We start from the raw sequence: 21,285 nt of genomic DNA, 5'->3' as shown, positions 1-21,285 counted from the left end.
CCTGGCAGAGCATCACCAGAGAAGACACCCAGCAACTGGTGATGTCCATGAATCGCAGACTTCAAGCAGTCATTGCAGGCAAAGGATATGCAACAAAATACTAAACATGACTATTTTCATTTACATGGTGGCGCAGCGGTAGAATTGCTGCCTTACAGCGAATGCAGCACCGGAGACCTGGGTTCGATCCTGACTATAGGTGCTGTCTGTACGGAATTTGTACGTTCTCTCCGTGACCTGCGTGGGTTTTCTCCGAGATCTTTGGTTTCCTCCCACACTCCAAAGACGTACAGGTTTGTAGGTTAATTGGCTTGGTAAATGTAAATTGTCCCTAGTGGGTATAGTGTTAATGTGTGAGGTTGGCGTGGGCCGAAGGGCCGGTTTCCGCACTGTATCTCTTTTAAATGAATGAAAAAAATGACCTTGCTGTGTCCCAAACAATATGGTGCCCTGAAATGGGGGGACTACATATAAAGTGTTTAAGAAGGACCTGCAGATGCTGGAAAATCGAAGGTAGACAAAAGTGCTGGAGAAAAGGACTACATATAAACACTTCTGTAATTTCTACATGGTGAAACCAAAATCTGAAAATGTGCACTTTAACCACATGTGAATTTTTCTATTACAAATTTAAAATTGTGGAGTACAGAGGCAAATAAATAAATGATGGGTCTCTGTCCCAAACATTATGGAGCTGTATAATAAAACCTACCTATGGTATCCAATGATAAGAGATAGATAGAAACAGGTTAAATAAAATCTTTAAAAATTAATAAATTTCAAACCACATAAATTAATTAAAAAAGAATACACTTGTTTAAGTTAACATTTTAATGAAGGTCAGAGGCCTATACTAAATGTATTCTGCCTCCTACCAGCTTCGTAAGACTATGAACCACTACTGGATTCAGTGCTGAGTTCAGCATATAAGAGGGACATCATATGGCTCACTATCTGACCTCCAGCACATTGCATGCAGCAGCATTCAGGCACTGAAGATTAGAGCATGCTGACATGTATCCTACAGCTAACCCACCGATTCGCGACCATACCAGACTGGTTCTACACATCAGGGGGTAAAGATTAGAGTGATCCACGCAATATCTCAGGCCTGCTGGGTACTCGGGAATATTATTTACGGCGACGACAGTTGGGACTGAGCCAAACTGTGTAAGCCACGTGTAGGCAAATGATGGAAGCAAGCTAAGGTGAATGCAAAAAGCACAAATGCTACGCAAATGATCACAGCTACGCATTGCATTGTGTTTATAAAGGTTTAACAGTTCTTTGAGCAGCCTGGTTACTGCAACGTCATGTGGTTTTCGCTCAATTCATTGGTAGCTATTTTGAGATCAAACACTGGCGACAACCTCATCTCCTGCAGACAAAGCAGACAAAAACAATTCAAGGCACAGTGCCCATTTGCCAACAATTTGAATGAGATTCACAGGTTTCAAAAATGGTAAAGAGCTCTTACCATGTACAGATCAGGCAGTGATGGACAAAGTCATTTTTTTCTAGAAAGGGGGTTAATTTTCCACATCTTCAGTTCATTTTAGTAGAAAGCAGGACCTGAAAGAGCATTGAAGGGGGATTAATCTGTATGGAGTTTGCATGATCTTCCTGTGACCATGTGAGATTTCACTGGGTGCTCCAGTTTTTCTCCAAATCCCAAGGGTGTGGGTAGGTGAATTGGCCACTGGTATTTGCCCCTGATGTGTAGGACGAGTCTGGTAGGCTAGACTTGTACAAGTGGGATAGAAACAATTAAGTCCACATGATATAAAAACAAAATTGAAAATGCTTGAAAAACGAAGTATGCCAGTCATCGCCGTTATATTGACGACTGCATCAGGACTATGTCCTGCACCCATGCAGAACTCATGGACCATTAACATCACTACCAATTTCCATTCTGCACTCAAATTCAAGGACCATCTCTGACACCTCCCTCCCCTTTGGGGGAGTCCAGAACCAGGGGCCACAGTTTAAGAATAAGGAGTAAGCCATTTAGAACGGAGACAAGGAAACGCTTTTTCTCACAGAGAGTGATGAGTGTGGAATTCTCTGCCTCAGAGGGCGGTGGAGGCCAGTTCTCTGGATGCTTTCAAGAGAGAGCTAGATAGGGCTCTTAAAAATAGCGGAGTCAGGGGATATGGGGGGAAGGCAGAAACGGGGTACTGATTGGGGATGCTCAGCCATGATCACATTGAATGGCGGTGCTGGCTCGAAGGGCCGAATGGCCTACTCCTGCACCTATTGTCTATTGTCTTTCTTGATCTCACCATCTCCATCACTGACATCTACTATAAACCTACTGACTCCCACAACTATCTAGATTACACTTCTTCCCACCCTGCCTCCTGCAAAGACTATCCCCTACTCCCAATTCTTCTGTCTATATACCGCAGCTGCGCCAAAGATGAGGTGTTCCATACCGTGACATCCGAGATGTCCCCATACTTTATGGAAAGGGGTTCCCCACCTATTATAGATGAGGTCCTCACATGTGTCTCCTTGGTACCCTGCAGCTCCACTGTTGCTCCCTCTCCCCCAGTTGTAACAGGGACAAAATTCCTCTTGTACTCGCCTTTCACCCCATCAGCGATCGCATACAACGTATCATCCTCGATCATTTTAGCCACCTCCAACGGGATCACACCATTAGTCATATTTTCCCACCTCCATGCCTTGCCGCTTGTCACTCCCTCAACTCTCACATCCTTTTTACCACTGAAGCCACCCCATCCCCAGGTACCTTCCCCTGCAACTACAAGAGATGCAAACCAGTTTCTATACCTCTCCCTCGACTCTGTCCAAGGACCCAAACAGTCCTTTCAAATGAGAGGACTCCACCATGTGGATTCCTATATATCCAAGTGCAGACTGAGAGAGACCAAATGCAGAATGGGCGATCGTTTCACTGAACACCATTGATCAGCCTGCCTTGGCCTATGTGATTTCCAGGTTGCCAAACACTTTATCTCCCCATCCCATTCCCATACTGACCTTTCTTCCCTAGGCCTCCACCAGTAGGGCCAAATGCAAATTGGAGCAACATCACCTCATATATCGCTTCGGCAGCTTACAACTCAGCAGTAAGAATATTGAAGGTACACGGAAATGCTGGAGAAACTCAGCGGGTGCAGCAGCATCTATGGAGCGAAGGAAATAGGCAACGTTTCGGGCCGAAACCCTTCTTCAGACTGATGGGTGGCGGGGAGAAGAAAGGAAAAAAGGAGGAGGAGGAGCCCGAGGGCTGAGAGATGGGAGGAGACAGCCCGAGGGCTGAGGAAGGGGAGGAGACAGCAAGGGCTAACAAAATTGGGAGAATTCAATGTTCATGCCCGCAGGATGCAGACTCCCCAAGCGGAATATGAGGTGCTGTTCCTCCAATTTCCGGTGGTGCTCGATCTGGCCATGGAGGAGACCCCGGACAGAGAGGTCGGATGGGGAATGGGAGGGGGAGTTGAAGTGCTGAGCCACCGGGAGGTCAGGTTGGTTATTGCGGAATGAGCGGAGGTGTTCGGCGAAACGATAAGAGTAAGAATATTGATTTGTCCAACTTCAAATAAACCTTCCATTCCCCCCTCTCTCCATCCCTCCCCCACCCTCGTAGTCGTACTAGTTTCACTGTCGTCCTGTTGAGTATCACTGTTGGTATAACTCATTTTCATCTCGCCCATAGCCAACAATGGACCATTGTGGGCTCCATCTTTCCTTGATCATCGTTACGTTTGCATATCTTTCATTAATTTGCTCCATATCTCTCTCTATCAGTCTATATCTAATTTCTCTTTCCCTGACTGAAAAAGGGTCTCGACTAGAACTATTACCTATCCTTTTCACATGGGATGCCTGACCAGCTTTAATCCAGCTTTTTATGTCTATGACCTCTTTGTAACTGCCTTTTTTACATTTGGTCCTCAAAACATTTATTTATAGAGTTTATACAACAAATGTTAGGGGGAGAAAGTAGGGAATGGGGTCGAGACGGAAAAATAGATCAGACATGATCAAATGGCGGAGCATACTCGATGGGCTGAATAGCCTAATTCTGCTAATATGTCTTATGATCTTGTGCCCAACCTCTCCTGATAGCTCAGCCGCTTAGGTCCTTGCAACATCTTCCTAAATCTTCCCTGCACTCTTTCCTGCTTGATGACACCCCTTGTACAGCGACCAGAACTGAACACAGTACTCCAAATGTGGCATCAATGTTTTGTACAACAACATCCAAACTATACTCAATACCCCAAATCTCTTTGACCACCCCATCTACCTGTGACACCACCTTCAAGGAACTATACACTTGTACAGGATCCTCTGCTCTACAACACTCCTCAGGGCCCTACCATTCACTATGAAGGTCTTGCTCTGATTTGACAGTATGCAACACCTCATACTTATCTACATTAAACTCAATTTGTTATTCCTCAGCCCACATGCCCAGCTGATCAACCCCACTGTAATTTATGTACAAAATGAACATCCTTTCCTGGTTGTTTTTGCAACTTTAAAATTCTCTTCAACTGGGCTGAAATTTAGACTGAATTAGTAACCAGTCTATAATAAAAATAATTTATTCCTATTTCTACACCTGCAATTCTATTTATTTCTGCTTCTGGAATATAGACACCCAGTTTGCAGAATACCTCAGTTTATACTCCCAACCTTCCCGATACCTGTCACTTTAAATGCACATCATTGTATCATACAGTACGGAAACAGACTGACCCAAATCGCCTATGCTGACAAAGTGCTTATCTACGTCAGTCCCATTTGCCAGCATTTGACCCATACCCCTCCAAACCTTTCCTATCCATGTACCTATTCAAAACCCTTTAAGATGTGTTATTGTATCTGCTGCAACCACTAAAGCCCCTGTCCCGCTTAGGCAATTTTTTTGGTGACCTCAGTGACAAGGTTGTCGCCACATGGTCGCGGGGTGACGCCTGTATAGTCGTGAGTAGTCTCAAGTCGCCTAAAGGGTCATAACGTTTTTCTGGTCGCCGCTGGATTTCGAACTGTGGGCTTGACGTAGCTTGTCTTCTCCAGTCGAAGGTGGTCGCCAGGATGACGCAGGATGTCGCCAGGTGACATTGGTTGTCGCCGGGTGCTGACTTTGGTTAATTCCATTGGCGACTATCTACGTCAACCAGTGACTGATACCGACAACTGAATTGTCTTCAGTTGTCGCCGACAGGGTCGTTGCTTGTCGTAGCTTGTCTCGGGTGGACGTAGGTTGACTTTGGTTGTCGTAGGTTGTCGCTTGTATGGTCGTAGGTGTGGTCGTAGATGGACATCTGGTTGGCGGTAGCTTGCCATAGCTTGATGTCAACTAGGCGGTGGGTTGTCGTAGCTTGTTATAGACATCGTCATAGGGAAGGGGTCCAGTCGCCGCTTTTTCGGCGACCTGCCACGACTGTGACAGTTGCCGAAAAAATAGCCTAAGTGAGACAAGCCCTTTAGTCAGAGTCTTACCGCATGAAAACAGGCCCTCACGGCCCAATTTGCCCACACTGGCCAACATGTTCCATCTGCATTCATCCCACCTGCCTGCATTTGTCTCAGGTGGACATATCCCTCTAAACCAGGGGTAGGTAACCTTGTTTTGCATAGGGGCCAGGACCCATGTCTATAAGCGGATGGTGGGCTACATCTATCACCATAGTTAATAAATGGAGATAATAATACATCTAACTAAATTAGTAATAATACATACTAATAATACATACAGTAGTAATAATAATACATACTAACTAGTTTGACACTTGGTGGTGTTGTTTTTCGCATTAGTTTTCACGTTATTCAATTAGTTTTCTGCAGGTCCCAGTTGCCTGCGAGCCCCAGGTCTAGCTGCATTTCCCAGGTCGCCTGCAAGCCCCGGGACTGGCTATAACGCCCAGGTCGCCTGCTTGGGACTGGCTGTAGCGACCAGGTAGCCTGCGAGCCCCGGGTCTAGCTGCAGTTCACAGGTTGCTTGTAAGCCCCGGGACTGGCTGCACTTCCCAGGTCGCCTGCGAGCCCCGGGACTAATTGAAAAAAATATATACGCCTGCGGGCCGGATGATTTCGGGTTACTGGGCGGATTCAGCCCGTGGGCCATAGCTCTAAACCTGTCCCGTCCATGTATCTGTCTAACTGTTTCTTAAACGTTGCAGTAGTCCCTGCCACAACTACCTCCGGCAGCTTGTTTCATACATCCACCAACCTTTGTGTGAAAAGGTTACCCCTCAGGTTCCTATTAAATCTTTCTCCTCCCCTCAACATAAACCTACGTCCTCTGGTCTCAATTCCCCTACTCTGGGCGAGAGACTCTGTGCGTCTATCCGATCTATTCCTCTCATGATTTTGTACGACTCTATAAAATCACCTCCTACATCCTCCTGCGCTCCAAGAAATAGAGTTCTAGCCTGCTCAACCTCGCCCAATAGCTCAGGCCCTCAAGTCCTGGCAATATCCTCGTAGCTTCGGCAGCTTTTTCCAATCCCCATTCTAACCTTGATGTTCGACCTCATCTGAGCAGCATTTCCAGCATTATTGGGTAATGAGCTCATACGTATTCTCCTATTCATATCTTCCTAAAACATAGCTTCTGTTTTCACTAGCCATTGTCACACATTTTTTAGTCAGTTTATCATTACGTGCTATTCAATCTCTCCTGTCCTTGACCCTATTATGCAGCTTTCCTCTCTTTCTCGCAGTAACGTAAACTTTGGTTTACTTCCAGTTATCTCCCATTTATGATGATGTGATATCTGAAATGTTATTCTGTCTTTTTAGTCCACAATAGAGATATTTCCAGCACTTCCTGTTTTATTCCCATCTTAGCCCACTATTTTGTCTTTTAATTTCTTGTCTCTACTTTAGAGGGGCAAAGTTTAAAGGTAATGTGCAAGACAAGTTTTTTTTTACACTCAGGGAGTGGTGGATGCCTGGAACACGTTGCCAGAGGTGGTGATGGAGGCAGATACAATAATGTTATTTAAGAGGCTATTAGATAGGGACATGGATATTTAGGGAATGGAGGGATGTGGATCATGTGCTGGCAGAGGAGATTAGTTTAACTTAGTATCATGTTCAGCCGGACATAGTGGGCCAAAGGGCTTGTTCATATGCTGCAGTTCTATGTTCTATTTCAAATGCTATTTCTCAAAATCTATCCAGAACAACCAAAGATAACCTTCACTTCTCCCTTTCCCATCATTGCAGCTCAGGAGCATAAACAATACTGTGCAAATTAAACAAGGAGGTTACGTTTAATCGCATGACGAACTGATTAGCACAGAGCAGATGTCACAAAAAGACAAACACTGGGAAAAGCAGTTATAGAGCTGCGTTTGGTACCTGTACTTGGTTCAAAACATCACCATAGCCATTTTCCAAATAACTTAATATCTTAACAAGCCTTCAAAATGATACAAAAAATAATAATTTAATGATGACTATGTAAGTTCAATTAATTGACACAGATAGAATACTAACGCTGCATTAGATAAACAGAAACAGCACTATAATAATTAAGACATATATCAGAAAAATAGTTTTACAAATTTTATGGTCTTGATCATACAGCCAATTTTATTCCTTCTTCCAGGCTTTAGACAAAGAACAAAAATAGTAAATGTAGATCAAATTGCAGGAAATAGTTCCTCTCTAAAAAACTTAAGTGAAACACAATTGTTCAGAGTAATGAACAGAGGGTAAAATTGTATACATGTTTTCAACGGTCAGGGCGTTGAGTGTGAGAGTCAGGAAGTCACAATGTAGTCTTTTGGCTTTTGGTAGATGGCATCTGCAGTTCTGGTTGCCCCATTACAGGAAGGGTGTGGAGTCTTTAGAAAAGGTGCAGAGGTGGTTTATCAGAATGCTGTCTCGATTAGGGATACCGCCTACAGGAAGAGGTTAGACAGACTTGGATGGTTTTCCCTTGGAGGTTGCGGGGAGACATGATAAAAGTACATAACATTATTAGCCATAGACAGGACATCCATGGGTTGAGGGTGGTTGAGGCAGATACATAGTGGCACATAGAGACACTTTTTAATACTTTAGATAGGCATATGGATATGCAGGAAATAGAGGGATATGGGTTATGTGTGGTTAGATAAGTGATGTTCTTAGCATCGTGTTCGACACATACATTGTGGGCTGAGGGGCCTGTTCTTTTGCTGTACTATTTGTTCCATGTTCTAACAATGGGTCTAAGTCCATTGTTCCCTGAAAATTGCAACACAGGTCTATACGACAATGAAGGCTGTACATGGTACAGGTGCACAACCTTTTATCCGAAAGCCTTGGGACCAGACACTTTTCGTAATTCAGAATTTTTCGGCTTTCGGAATGGAAGATTTTTAGCGTAGATTTTAACGGCTGGCGCAGTGGTAGAGTGCTCGGCTCATATAGAAACATAGAGAAACATAGAAATTAGGTGCAGGAGTAGGCCATTCGGCCCTTCGAGCCTGCACCGCCATTCAATATGATCATGGCTGATCATCAACTCAGTATCCCGTACCTGCCTTCTCTCTATACCCTCTGATCCCCTTGGCCACAAGGTCGCGAGTTTGCGCCTCGATCCCAGCAGTTACTCGATCGCGAGTTTGAGTCTTCAATGTAGTTTTTTCTTGCAGAATAGGAGAGAATAGGGAGGGTTAGGCTGGGATCATTCTCTGCGAGATGATCTTAGTGCGGGAGACAAGTGTAGAACAGGTGTACTGACTGTGGGGGCAGAACTTTGAAAGTGATTGCCCACCATTCTCAAAAGCTGCTGTGTCTCCCTGTCCCTCCAACTCCAGAGGAATCCGCTCCCCAATGGGCCACTACGGCGACAAGTGGCAGTTCGCCCACAGCCCGAGCTGCGCCCCCTCATCCGGGTTCCGGGTTCCTCTGGAGTTGGAGCGGGGCTGGGCTAGAGTTGCTGCTGGCTGTGAGTCTCTGGGATCTCCGTGCTTGCAGTCGGTGTCCCGTTGGTCCTGACGTCTCCGGCCACCCCCCTGGAATGGAGCTGAGACTGGGAACTGTACCGCCCTTGCCCCCTCCCTCTGCAACTGCAAACAACCCCACAGTTCCCAGTCTCACCTCCTGTGCAGGGGGGTGGCCGGAGACGTCACAGCCCGAGCTGCGCCCCCTCATCCGCAACCCCAAGACCAAAACGTACCTTGCACACCATCAGCTTCTGTCCCTACGGGGAGCGTGTTCCTCTGGAGTTGGAACGGGGATGGGCTGCTGCTGGCTGTGGGTCTCTGGGATCTCCGTGCTTGCAGTGGGCCTGGGGGCCGGTGTCCCGTTGGTCCTGACGTCTCCGGTGACTGGCACTGACCTGCTGGCATCGCCGACGTGAAGACAGTGCAAAGCCCCCGCGCCGGTGCAATGGACAGGGAGCTGGAAAGGGGAGGGAAGGGGTCACACACATGGCCGGGAAGCAGAGGGGTGTAGGTGGGGTGAAACTGAAGGGAGCGACAATCTGCTGCTGCCTGCCCGCTGAGTTAAAAAGTTCCCACGCAAGACTCACGATACACTGTGTATCATGAGTCTTCCGTGGGAACTTTTTAACTCAGCGGGCAGGCAGCAGCAGATTGTCAATTATTAACCCTCCCATGCAATATACCCTCACCTTCTCTTTTATGAATGGGGATTTAATTCCCCTTTCTTCGAGGACCGACCGGAGGTTCCGCTGTCACCTCTGCGGGCCGCCCTCAGTGAACGTCTTCAAGGACCAAAAAAATGTCCGCTATTCGGAGCTTTTCGTTATTTGGAACTTCGGATGAAAGGTTGTGCACCTGTATACTTGGCCTCATAGGTTGCAGAAAAGAATAAAAGAATTGGGATATGTTGCATCTTTACAAAACACTGCTTAGGTTGCACATGGGAATATTTACCGAGGACACTGGGAAGTTAGAGGGGAAATTGCAGGTGTCCTGGCTGAGATTTATGTCATCATAAAGAATGGGTGAGACGAACAGCCGGAAGACGGACATTGACAAATGTTGTGCCTTTATTCACAAAGGGCTGCAGGGAACAGCCTGGGAACTACAGGCCAGTGAGTCTAACATCTGTGGTGGGAAAGTTACTAAAGAGCATTTTAAGGGGTAGGATATACATGCATTTAGATGGACAAGGACTGATTAGAGATGGTTTTGTACATGGGAGATCGTGTCATACGAATCCAATTGAGTTTTTGACGATGTGACCAAAAAGGTTGATGAGGGCAGAGCTGTAGATGTTGTATGGCTGGCTGCTCTGGAAGGTAAGATTGCAAGGGATGTAAGGAAAGCTAGCCGACTGGTTAGAAAATTGGCTACATAGAAGGTAATAGAAGGAGATGGTGAAAGGTTGCCTTTCGGACTGGAGGCTGTGACTAGTAGTGTGGTGTGGGTGTGGTGCAGGGCCCATTGCTGTTTGTCATCTATATCAACGTTTTGGATGAGAACGTACAAGACATGATTAGCAAGTTTGTAGATGACACAAAAGTGGGTGTCATTGTAGATAGCGAAAATGGTTGTCAAAAATTGTAGCAGGATCTTGATCGACTGGGCAGATGCACTGAGGAATCGTTGATGAAATTTAATTCAGAGAATTAAGAGGTGTTACATTTTAGGAAGTCAAACCAAGGCAGGATCTACACAATGAATGGCAGAGCTCTGGGAAGTGTTGTAGAGCAGAGGGATAGATACATAGAAACATAGAAAATAGGTGCAGGAGTAGGCCATTCGGCCCTTCGAGCCTGCACCGCCATTCAATATGATCATGGCTGATCATCCAACTTAGTGTCCTGTACCTGCCTTCTCTCCATACCCCCTGATCCCTTTAGCCACAAGGGCCACATCTAACTCCCTCTTAAATATAGCCAATGAACTGGCCTCAACTACCTTCTGTGGCAGAGAATTCCAGTGATTCACCACTCTCTGTGTGAAAAATGTTTTTCTCATCTCGGTACTAAAAGATTTCCCCCTTATCCGTAAACTGTGATACCTTGTTCTGAATCTAGGATTGCAGGCAGGTGCATAGTTCCTGAAAGTGGCATCTTTTGTTTCTACTTATTTTATTGTACTGATTTTTTGTTTTAATCAAGTTCAGTAGAAGCTACAGCTGGCAAATGCAATCATAGTTTGATTTCAGTAGTGTGGGAGATGTTTTTAAAATATATTCAAAATCCAGTGAAGGGTCTTCCCTGCTCAATGTGGAATGATAAGTTTGCAACTCCAAAAATATTTCATGCTTCATGGCTGACCATGAGTGGAGATTAATTAGCGATGGATCAATCGGAGCATGACAAACAGCAAGTTACGTTTATATAGCACTTCTGCAAGAGAGCTCCCCAAGAAGCATTATCAAAAAGTACAAGGACTTTTTGTTAATGCAATTGTGTGTTTCTACCAAAACGTACGGCACTGAAGTACGTAGGAAGGTGACGACGCAAACAAAAGCTTGGCTCAGCACTTACATCTTTGGGATTATCTGAGGAGGGAATTCAGAGCTCAATGATGAAGTTGCTGAAGCTACAGCAGTCATAGGGAAAATGAAAATAAACTGATTATCGAGAAGTTAGGATTGAAAGAGTGCAAGAGCTTGAACATAGGGGATCAATGTAGGTTACAGGAAGACAGCAAATTAGTACATTATTACAAAACACCAGCTTCACTGATTTAAATTAAAGTTTTCCAATAAAGTATCATTGTCAATATGTTAAAAATTGCCAAACCCAGTTCTATTATAATCCTATTCTCCAGAAGCACCGCAGGGAGCAAGTGACATTGATTTGCACTTATTTTTAGTCCTGAGTGTTATCACAGGAAGTAGACAACTGGCAATATAAAATCTATATTTTTAAGAAAATGGAACTTGAGAAGTACAAGATGGTGCCGAAAACGTAGTGCAATTTTCTGTACCATCTAAGAAATCTACCATTCTTACAATACAATTGTTGCATTCTTATACTTATGTATTATTGTGCTTATGTATAAAATACATTTATTGGATTGTATGCAAAACAGAATTTCAATGTATCTAGTAATGGTAATGGTGACAATAAATTACCATTGAACCACTGACATGGAACAGTAAACAGGAACATGCGTTTGGCCTCCGATGTCTGTACAAAATATTATGTTAAATTAATCTCCTCTGTGTGCCTGTGATCCATATCTATGTGCCTCCTACATTTCTTAAACGCCACTATGGCATCTGCTTCCACCATCCCTGAAGGCACATTGCAGGCATACACCACTCCATGTAAAAAACCTGTTCTGCACATCTCCTGTAAACGTTTCCCCTCCAACTTCAAAGCTGTGGTGGTATGGACCAAACGCAGGCAAAAGGGGCTAGCCTGAAAGGACAACTTGGCAAAATGATCCTGTTTCCTTGCTGTGCTCTGTACCCTAGTCTTTGACAATTCCACACAGGGGAAAAATATTCTATTAGGTCTCCCCTCAGGCTCAATATGGGCTGGCAACATGGATAATCACAATTTAAATGGACATGCACACAGCCATTTTACAGCTTGGAAGACGATAAAACATCACTGCTTTTCATCTGTTCACTGATGGCCATTAGTCAACAGAAAAGCTATGTGACACAAGCAAGTCTGCTGACACAGTATGATTCATTGCACAGAATATTATCTCTTTACAAGGTTAAGAGTTTAAAACAAGACCTAGTTTTCAAAAAGAAACATCAATGCGCTTTGAATACAAAGTATTTCTATCACTTTGTTTTAATATTGCATTTGGAAAGTTAACTAATAAAAAAATCAACATGGGACAACTATTAAGTTTCTTACATTCAACTTTCTCTCCATAGCAGCATTCCATTTTGCCCAAATCAATCAGCAACTACTTAGAAATAAAATTTGTGTTGGGTTATCATTATGCTGTGCTACCTGAAATTGCTAAGTAATTCACTTCCAAAACGTGCACAGCATAAACTAAACACAGTGCTGGAGTAACACAACGGGCCAGATAACATCTGTGGAGGGAATGGATAGGTCGAGACTCTTCTGCAGACCCGCAACATTGACAGAAGCTGCCTGTCCTGTGTCTTGCTCAAGTTTCTAGCGTCTGCAGTTCCTTATGTCTTCTAAGTGTAAACCAAATTTACTAAATCCTCAATTGAAACACAATGGGCACACACGTTTTCCAGGGAACTCACAATCCAATCAAGCCAATATAAGATCCGACCGCAAGACTGTTGTTTCACTTTTAAATATAAATGTTAGGTTTTCTCCTGATTAGTTGGTATAAAATTACGTTTCTATTTGTTCTCTGCTAGGCTAGCCTCTTACCCAAAGGGAGACTTTAGAGATACAGCTTGGAAACGGTCCCTGTGGCCCACAGAGTCTGCACTGACAAGTGATCACAGAACACTAACACTATCCTGCACCCGAGGGAAATTCTCCATTTTTTTTACCGAAGCCCATTAACCTACAAACCGATGGGTAGATAGGGTGGTCAATTAGGAACATTGGTCTTCATTAGTCAGAGCATTGAATATAGAAGTTGGGAGGTCATGCTGCAGTTGTACAAGACGTTGGTGAGGCTACATTTAGAGTATTGTGGTCAGTTTGGGCACCATGTTACAGGAAAGATGTAGTCAAGCTGGAAAGGGTGCTGAAAAGATTTATGAGGATGTTGCCAGGACTAGAGGGCCTGAGCTATGGAGCAAGGTTGAGCAGGCTCGGCTCAGGAAGATGAGGGATGATCTTAGAGGTGTAAACAATCATGAGCGGAATAGATTGGGTTGACACACAGTCTCTTGCTCAGAATAGGTGAATCGAGGAGCAGAAGATATAGGTTCAATGTGAGGGGGGTGGGGGGAATTTAATAGGAATCAGAGGGGTGACACACAAAGGACAGTGGGTGTACAAGGAATCAACTTCTGGAGGGGGTAGTTGAGGCGGGTACTATTGCAACGATTAAGAAACATTTAGACAGGTACATGGACAGGACAGGTTTAGAGAGATATGGGCCAAACGCAGGCAGGTGGAACTAGTGTAGATGCGGCAGGTTGGCCTGTGTGGGCATGTTGGGCCAAAGGGCCCATTTCCGTGCAGTATGACCCGGTGGAAACTCATGTGGTCACAGGGAGAACATACAAACTCCGCACTTTCAGCACTCATAGTCAGGTCGAACTAGGTTCTCTGGCGCAGGAAGACATCAGCTCTACCGCTACACCACTGTGCCGTCCCAGGCTTATCAATTATACATGTTGGCAAATAGATCAAAATCTGATAGTAGCAAGAACTTTGCTTCACTCACATTAGTTACAAAATAACATCAGAATACTAGCCAAGCATTCTTTGAAGTTCCCTGCAATGACTAAAAGCCATAAACAACTCAATCGGGAATCTGAAGGACCAATGTATCGAGTGAACTGAAGATTATGTGGATATTAATAGCAATGTTTGACCCTTTTGTATACATGCGATGAACAGTAGACCAAATATAGAGAATCAACGTGCAGTGGGGTTTGGCTGAAAAGAGAATTAAATTATGCCTCCATGCCATCTATCAAACATATCTGAGGAAAGCTAGAGAATAAATTGCAGGCTCCCTGGCTGAGATGAGAATCATCATTAGGTACGGGTGAGGTGTATGTCTCTTAGGCAAATTAGTGGAGGGTATTCTGAGGGGTTAAGATAGATGAATTTGGATAGACGGGCGATTTGAGCTAGCATGGTTTTGTTCATGGGATATCTTTGCTTAGAAATCAGATTATTTTGAAGATGCGGGCAAAGCCGTAGACATTGTCTATATAGACGTCAGCAAGGCTTTGATAACATTCCGCATGGTAGACTGCTCTGGAAAGTTTGATTGCATGGGATCCAGGGAGAGCTAGCGGACTGGATAGAAAATTGGCTTAATGGAAGTAAGAAGAAGATGATGGTGAACATTTCGACTCGACACCGTTCTTCAGACTGAAGTCTGAATCAGATCAGTCTGAAGTAGAGTCTCGACCTGAAACATCACCCATTCCTTCGCTCCAGAGATGCTGTCTGACCCACTGAGTTACTCCAGCATTTTGTGTCTATCTTTGATTTAAACCAGCATCTGCAGTTCTTTCCCACAGATGATGGTGGAAGGTTATTTTTCAGACTAGATGCCTGTGACCTCAGGAATCGGCGCCGCACGATTGGCAGCCCCGTCAACAGTCTGTTTTTTTTGTCTTGATTTATTTTTAGTGTGTGTTAAAGGTTTGTGTAAATGTTCTTCAGTTTGTTTTATGTGGGGGTCGGGGGAAACTTTTTTTCAGTTTCTTACCTTGCCGGAGATGCTATTATTTTCCGGATCGCATTCCGGTCGCTTTGCGGCCTACCATCGATGGAGCTGGAGGTCTCCTCAGACTGACCTTGAGCCCCACCGCGGGGCATGGACTTGACATCGGAGCCGATCCCTTGCCTGGGACCTGTGGAATTTTAACACCAAGAGCTCGCAGTCTCGGGAAGGACAGTGAATGTCGGGAGCTCCTACAACGCAGAGGTTCGAACAGCCCCATCACGGGGTTTGATCGCCGGCGCGGGGCAGCTGTGATATCTCCTTCCGTCCTGTTCCGTTAACGGTGGGCTCGAGGACCCCAACCGCAGGAGAGCAAATAAGGGAAAAGATCTGACTTTTTTTTGCCTTCCACTGTGATGAATGTGGAGGAGTCACTGTGATGGATGTTTATGTTAAAGTGTGTTTTTTGTGTTATGTTGCTTTTATTTGTATGACTGACTTGGCAACTGAAATTCCTCATATATTGTGCAAAACATACTCGGCTAATAAAGTATTATTGTGATTGTGGAACCATTGCCGTTTGTGGTTTATATCAACGATTCGTACAAGTTCTAGAGTGATACAGTGTTGAAACAGGCCCTTCAGGCCAACTTGTCCACATCAGCCAACATGTCCCATCTAAACTAGTCCCACCTGCCTGCGCTTGGTCCATAGCCATCCAAACCTGGATGTTTGAATGTATGAGAATCTATTATATATGATTAGTAAGTTTGCAGTGGTATTATAGATAATGAAAATGGTTATCAAAAATGACAACAGGGTCTTGATCAGCTGTGCAAGTGGGCTGATCAATGGTTAATAGATTTAATGCAAATGTAGAAGTTTTGGGAAGCCATACCAGAGCAGGACCTTCACAGTGAATGGCAGGGCTCTGTGGAGTGTTGTAGAGCAGAGGGATCGAGCAGTGCAGGTACATAGTGCATTGAAGTGGTGCCATAGGCTTTCAGCACATTGATCTTCATCAGTCAGGGAACTGAGTATAGAAGTTGAGATGTTATCTTACAGTTTTACAAGACATTGTTGAGCCCACATTAGGAGTATTGTGTTCAATTTTAGACATCCTGTGAAACGATCGTCCGGTCTACGTTTGTTCTCACCGATGTGTAAGAGTCCATTTGGCGATCGTTTCGCTGAACACCTTTGCTCAGGCCGCCTGAACCTACCTGATCTCCCGGTTGCTAAACACTTTATTTCTCCATCTCATTCCCACTCTTGACCTTTCTGTCCTAGGTCTCCTCCATTATCAGAGTGGGGCTAAACACAAATTGGAGGAAAAGAACTTCATATTTTGCTTAGGCAGTGGTATGAATATTGATTTATCTAACTTCAAGTAACCCCACCATTCCCTCTCACTATCCCCCCCCCCTCCCCCCCCAAGTCGCACCAGCTTGTCGTTCATTACTTGTTCTATATCCCTCTACATAATTGTCTATATCTCGTTTCCCTTTCCTGTGACTTTCGCTCTGAAGAAGGGTCTCGAGCCAAAACGTCACCCATTCCTTCTCTCCAGAGATGCTGCCTCTCCCGCTGAGTTACTCCAACTTTTGTGTCAAAGAAGGTAGTTGAGGCAGGACATGGATAGGTACTTGGATAGGAAATGTTTAGAGGGATATAGGACAAACACATGCAGATGGCTCTAGTGTAGGTGGGGCAAATTGGGACAAATGGCCTGTTTCCATGCTGCATGACGATAACCTTTTCTCACTTCAAATCTGGTTCTAATCAAGCCCATTAAGTTCTTTGTTTTTGCCTTGAGTACAGAGATACAGTGAAGAATTTTAGTTTACATGCTATCCAGTCAAAAAAAAATCTATACTCAAATCCAATCTAGCCATGCACATTGCAAAGATAAAGGATGGGAATAAAAGGATGGAAGTTGGGAAGAAGACAAAAGAGTTAAGAATAAACGGATAGCTTCATTAGTACCTCTGGATAATAAAGAAACAGTAACAGACATGGGGGAAGTTAGGAGTGTCTGTCTTTGCCAAATTCCACTATAACAAAGTTAGGGTTTTACCCCCATTTTGCCTGGACGCTGAGTCAAAATCCTGGAGTCCTGTGACTGAGAACCCAGAGAGACCTCGTCCTCACCACAAGGAGCGCAGACAGCGGCCCAAGAGGGTCGCCCGGCACCACCTTGTCTAGCACAGCTGGGAAATGGCAATACCTGCTGCCCCTGCTACTGATTCCCATATTATGAGGTTGGGAGGTCTGTCGCATTGGGATGAAGGGGTGAGGAAGCCCTGTCCTGCTCTTAGTGATATTCCCACGACTAGTCAAGGGTGTTTTATTGTTATATGTCCCAGATAGATCAATTAAATTCTTACTCGCCGTAGCACAGCAGAATATGTAAACATAGCACATAAACGAGAGGAAAAAAAAGTTCAGTGTGTATACACACACATACTCGATAAGCAAACAATTATGGTGCAATAACAATAATAGTCTGTCGTAATTCAGAGCTTATTTGTTCTCATGTTCAATAGCCTGGTGGCTGAAGGGAAGAAGCTGTTCCTGAACCTGGACGTTACAATTTTCAGGCCCTGTGCCTTCTTCCCGATGACAATGGTGAAATGAGTGTGTGGCAGGATTGTGTGGGTCTTTGATGATGTTAGCTGCCTTGTTGAAGCAGCGACTCCGATAAATCCCTTCGATGATGGGGAGGTCAGAGCCGGTGATGGTCTGGGCAGTGGTCACAACCTTTTGCAGTCTTTTCTGGCTCTAATGGACCATCAAGTTTCTTTGTTTTTGCCATTGAGTACAGAGATACAGTGCTCTCTTTAGTTTACTGCTATCCAGTGTCAAAAAAAAAATCTATACTCAAATCCAATCTAGCCATGCACATTGCAAAGATAAAGGATGGGAATAAAAGGATGGAAGTTGGGGAAGAATCAGTGGGTTAAGCTAAACGGATAGCGTCATTAGTTCTAACTGGATCAATGCCTGAAACAGTAACTACATGTTAGGAGTGTCTGTCTTTGTCAAATCCACTGAGCCAGTTATTTTACCCCTATTTTGCCTGGACGCTGAGTCAAAATCCAGTCCTGGTGACTAGAGAACCCAGAGCTGGTAGGAGCCACAAGGAGCGCATTTAGCGGTAGAGGGTCCTCTGCACCTTCATTAAAAGCACAGCTGGGAAATGGCAATACCTGCTTTTAATGCACTGATTCCCACATTATGAGTGCTTGGGAGGTCTTTAGCATTGTTTTGAAGGGGCGAGGAAAACCCTGTCCTGCTCTTAGTGATATTCCCACGACTAGTCAAGGGTGTTTTATTGTTATATGTCCCAGATAGATCAATTAAATTCTTAGTCGCCGCAGCACAGCAGAATATGTAAACATATCACATAAACGAGAGGAAAAAAAAGTTCAGTGTGTATACACACACATACTCGATAAGCAAACAATTATGGTGCAATAATAATAATAGTCTGTCGTAGTTCAGAGCTTATTTGTTCTCATGTTCAATAGCCTGGTGGCTGAAAGGAAGAAGCTGTTCCTGAACCTGGACGTTACAATTTGCAGGCCCTGTGCCTTCTTCTTGATGACAATGGTGAAATGAGTGTGTGGCAGGATTGTGTGGGTCTTTGATGATGTTAGCTGCCTTTTTGAAGCAGCGACTCCGATAAATCCCTTCGATGATGGGGAGGTCAGAGCCGGTGATGGTCTGGGCAGTGGTCACAACCTTTTGCAGTCTTTTCCGCTCCTGGACTTTCAAGTTGCCGAACCAGGCCATGATGAAACCAGTCAATATGCTCTCTAATGTTAACCTGCAGAAGTTCAAGAGAATCCTCTGGCATATCGAATTGCGTGGATCGCTTTAATCTTTACCCATTGGTATGGTCGAGAATCAGTGGGTTAGCTGCAGGATGCACGTCAGCATGTTCTAACCTTCAGTGCCTGAATGCTGCTACATGGAATGTGCTGGAGGTCAAATAGTGAGCCATATGATGCCCCTATGCTGAACTCAACACTGAATCCAGTAGTGGTTCATAGTCTTACTAAGCTGGTAGGAGACAGAATACATTTAGTATAGGCCTCTGACCTTCATTAAAATGTTAACTGAAACAAGCGTATTCTTTTTTAATTCATTTACGTGAACTGGAGTGCTTTGAAATTTATTAAGTTTTAAAGATTTTTATTTAAACTGTTTCTATCTATCTCTTATCATTGGATACCATGGGTAGGTCTTATTATACAGTGCCCTCCATAATGTTTGGGACAAAGACCCGTCATTTATTTATTTGCCTCTATACTCCACAATTTGAGATTTGTAATAGAAAAACTCACCTGTGGTTAAAGTGCACATAGTCAGATTTTAATAAAGGGCTTTTTTATACATTTTGGTTTGACCATGTAGAAATTATAGTAGTTTTTCATAGTCCCCCCCATTTCAGGGCACCATGGGACACAGCAATGTGATGTTTTTTTTTTAGAGTTGCGCTGTGGGCCTAGGCCCACCTTGGCCGCGCCGAAATTGAGCGCTCGTTAACACCATCCTTCTCTCACTATGGACTGTGACCATTTACCCAGCGGCCCCAGGCTCAAACCAGGTCGGAGAAAGAAGCACCAACTCCAGCCCAACCCCGCCCCCCGACCCCCCCCCCCCGGGGACCCCAGCCCCCCCCCCCCCCCCGGCGCCGGCGAAAGCCAGACACCAGCCATTAACGGGGATACACACAAAGCGCTGCAGCAGCTTGGCCCGGTCCAACACCTCTGGCCACTCCCGGACAGGGACGAGACACCCTGGATGGGAACAGGAACGACCCAGCAGCAACTCAACAGACCCGGGGTCAACACCAACCACGGACAAGCACGATCTTGCTCACTCACCAAAGCATCATAAAGCAATAAAAACGACAAAATAATCTCAGCTTTTAACAAAGAAACTATAAATACTACAATTTCATAGTTTGAAAGCAATATTTTCTTACTTAGAAGAATCAAAGCTGGAAAAAAACAGAAGCAATGAAGGTCCACTGCTTCACTGCTCCACTGCTTACCAGGGCTGTTTATGCATAGTGACCTTTGACCTGGGCATGCGCAGTCAGAATACCGAACTCACTTATTGGTAGAACATCTGTAGCATCTTGCTGCAGACATTGAAGGAGTGGAGCCTTCTCAAAAAGTACAGCCAGCTCTGTCCCTTCTTGTACAGGGCCTCAGCGTTCCTGGACCAGTCAAGTTCACTGTCCAGGTATGCTACATTTGTACTCCTTGGTAAACTACACATCCACACCATTGCTGGAGACTGGGGACAGGGGTGTTCCTTTTTTATCTCCTAAAGTCCACCACTAACTCCTTAGGTACTCCACTAAGGTTCTATTCTACACACCATTACCTCACGCCAGCACATTTTCGTATTTTATGACTTCAACATTGAACGATATCTGATTAAAATGGCCAGAACAAATAGCCCTGCCTAGTGGCACCATAGCACAACATTCTGATTCAATCGTTGAATGAGCTAGCATGTGTATTTAATGATGTTTTTGTTTTTGGTCCACAGGTAGAAGAGGAATTATGGGAGGAAGAATTCTTGGAGCGTTGTTTTCAGGAGATGCTGGATGAAGAGGACCAGGAATGGTTCATTCCAGAGCGGGATTTGCCAGGCATCAACCAGATGCAACAACAAATGAATGGACTATCCATAAACGACAGCAGCAAGACAGAGGACCTTGTGGTAAATGGCAAAGAGCGATATTGTTCCCACTTAGTGTACCATATTATCTTGCATCAAATTTCGACTCAATTTTCTCTGCTCTTAAAAAACAATCTCACCTTTGACATTTCCATGCAATAACATATCCTCATCCCAAGCATTGTTCCAATACAAACTCTTCAGACCTCTTCCAGGTCTTCACATTCAACACTATAGTTGTGACCAAGTTAATGTTTTACAGAGCACACAAAAACAGGAGCAGGAGCAATCCACCTTGTTCCCTACCATTCATTATGATCACATCACCACTGATCTTCTCAACTTCTTTTCTCTGCCAGTTCCACATTGCTTT

The 21,285-nt window shown here is 44.5% G+C and overlaps 1 protein-coding gene across 3 annotated transcripts in view; it reads left to right on the top strand.

Moving 5' to 3' along the window:
• LOC129715037 (polyadenylate-binding protein-interacting protein 2-like) overlaps nt 1-21,285 on the top strand; it is an 87,651-nt gene that overhangs the window by 55,469 nt on the left and 10,897 nt on the right. For all 3 annotated transcript variants that reach the window (XM_055664871.1, XM_055664869.1, XM_055664870.1), the window contains one exon: nt 20,781-20,954. In XM_055664871.1, coding sequence (XP_055520846.1) covers nt 20,781-20,954 — 174 coding nt within the window. The remainder of the gene's footprint in view (nt 1-20,780; nt 20,955-21,285) is intronic.

This window comes from Leucoraja erinacea, chromosome 48 (genome assembly GCF_028641065.1).
Source record: "Leucoraja erinacea ecotype New England chromosome 48, Leri_hhj_1, whole genome shotgun sequence".
NCBI lineage: Eukaryota > Metazoa > Chordata > Chondrichthyes > Rajiformes > Rajidae > Leucoraja > Leucoraja erinaceus.
Note: the sequence above shows the minus strand (reverse complement) of the source record. Positions and strands in the feature narration are given on the sequence as shown.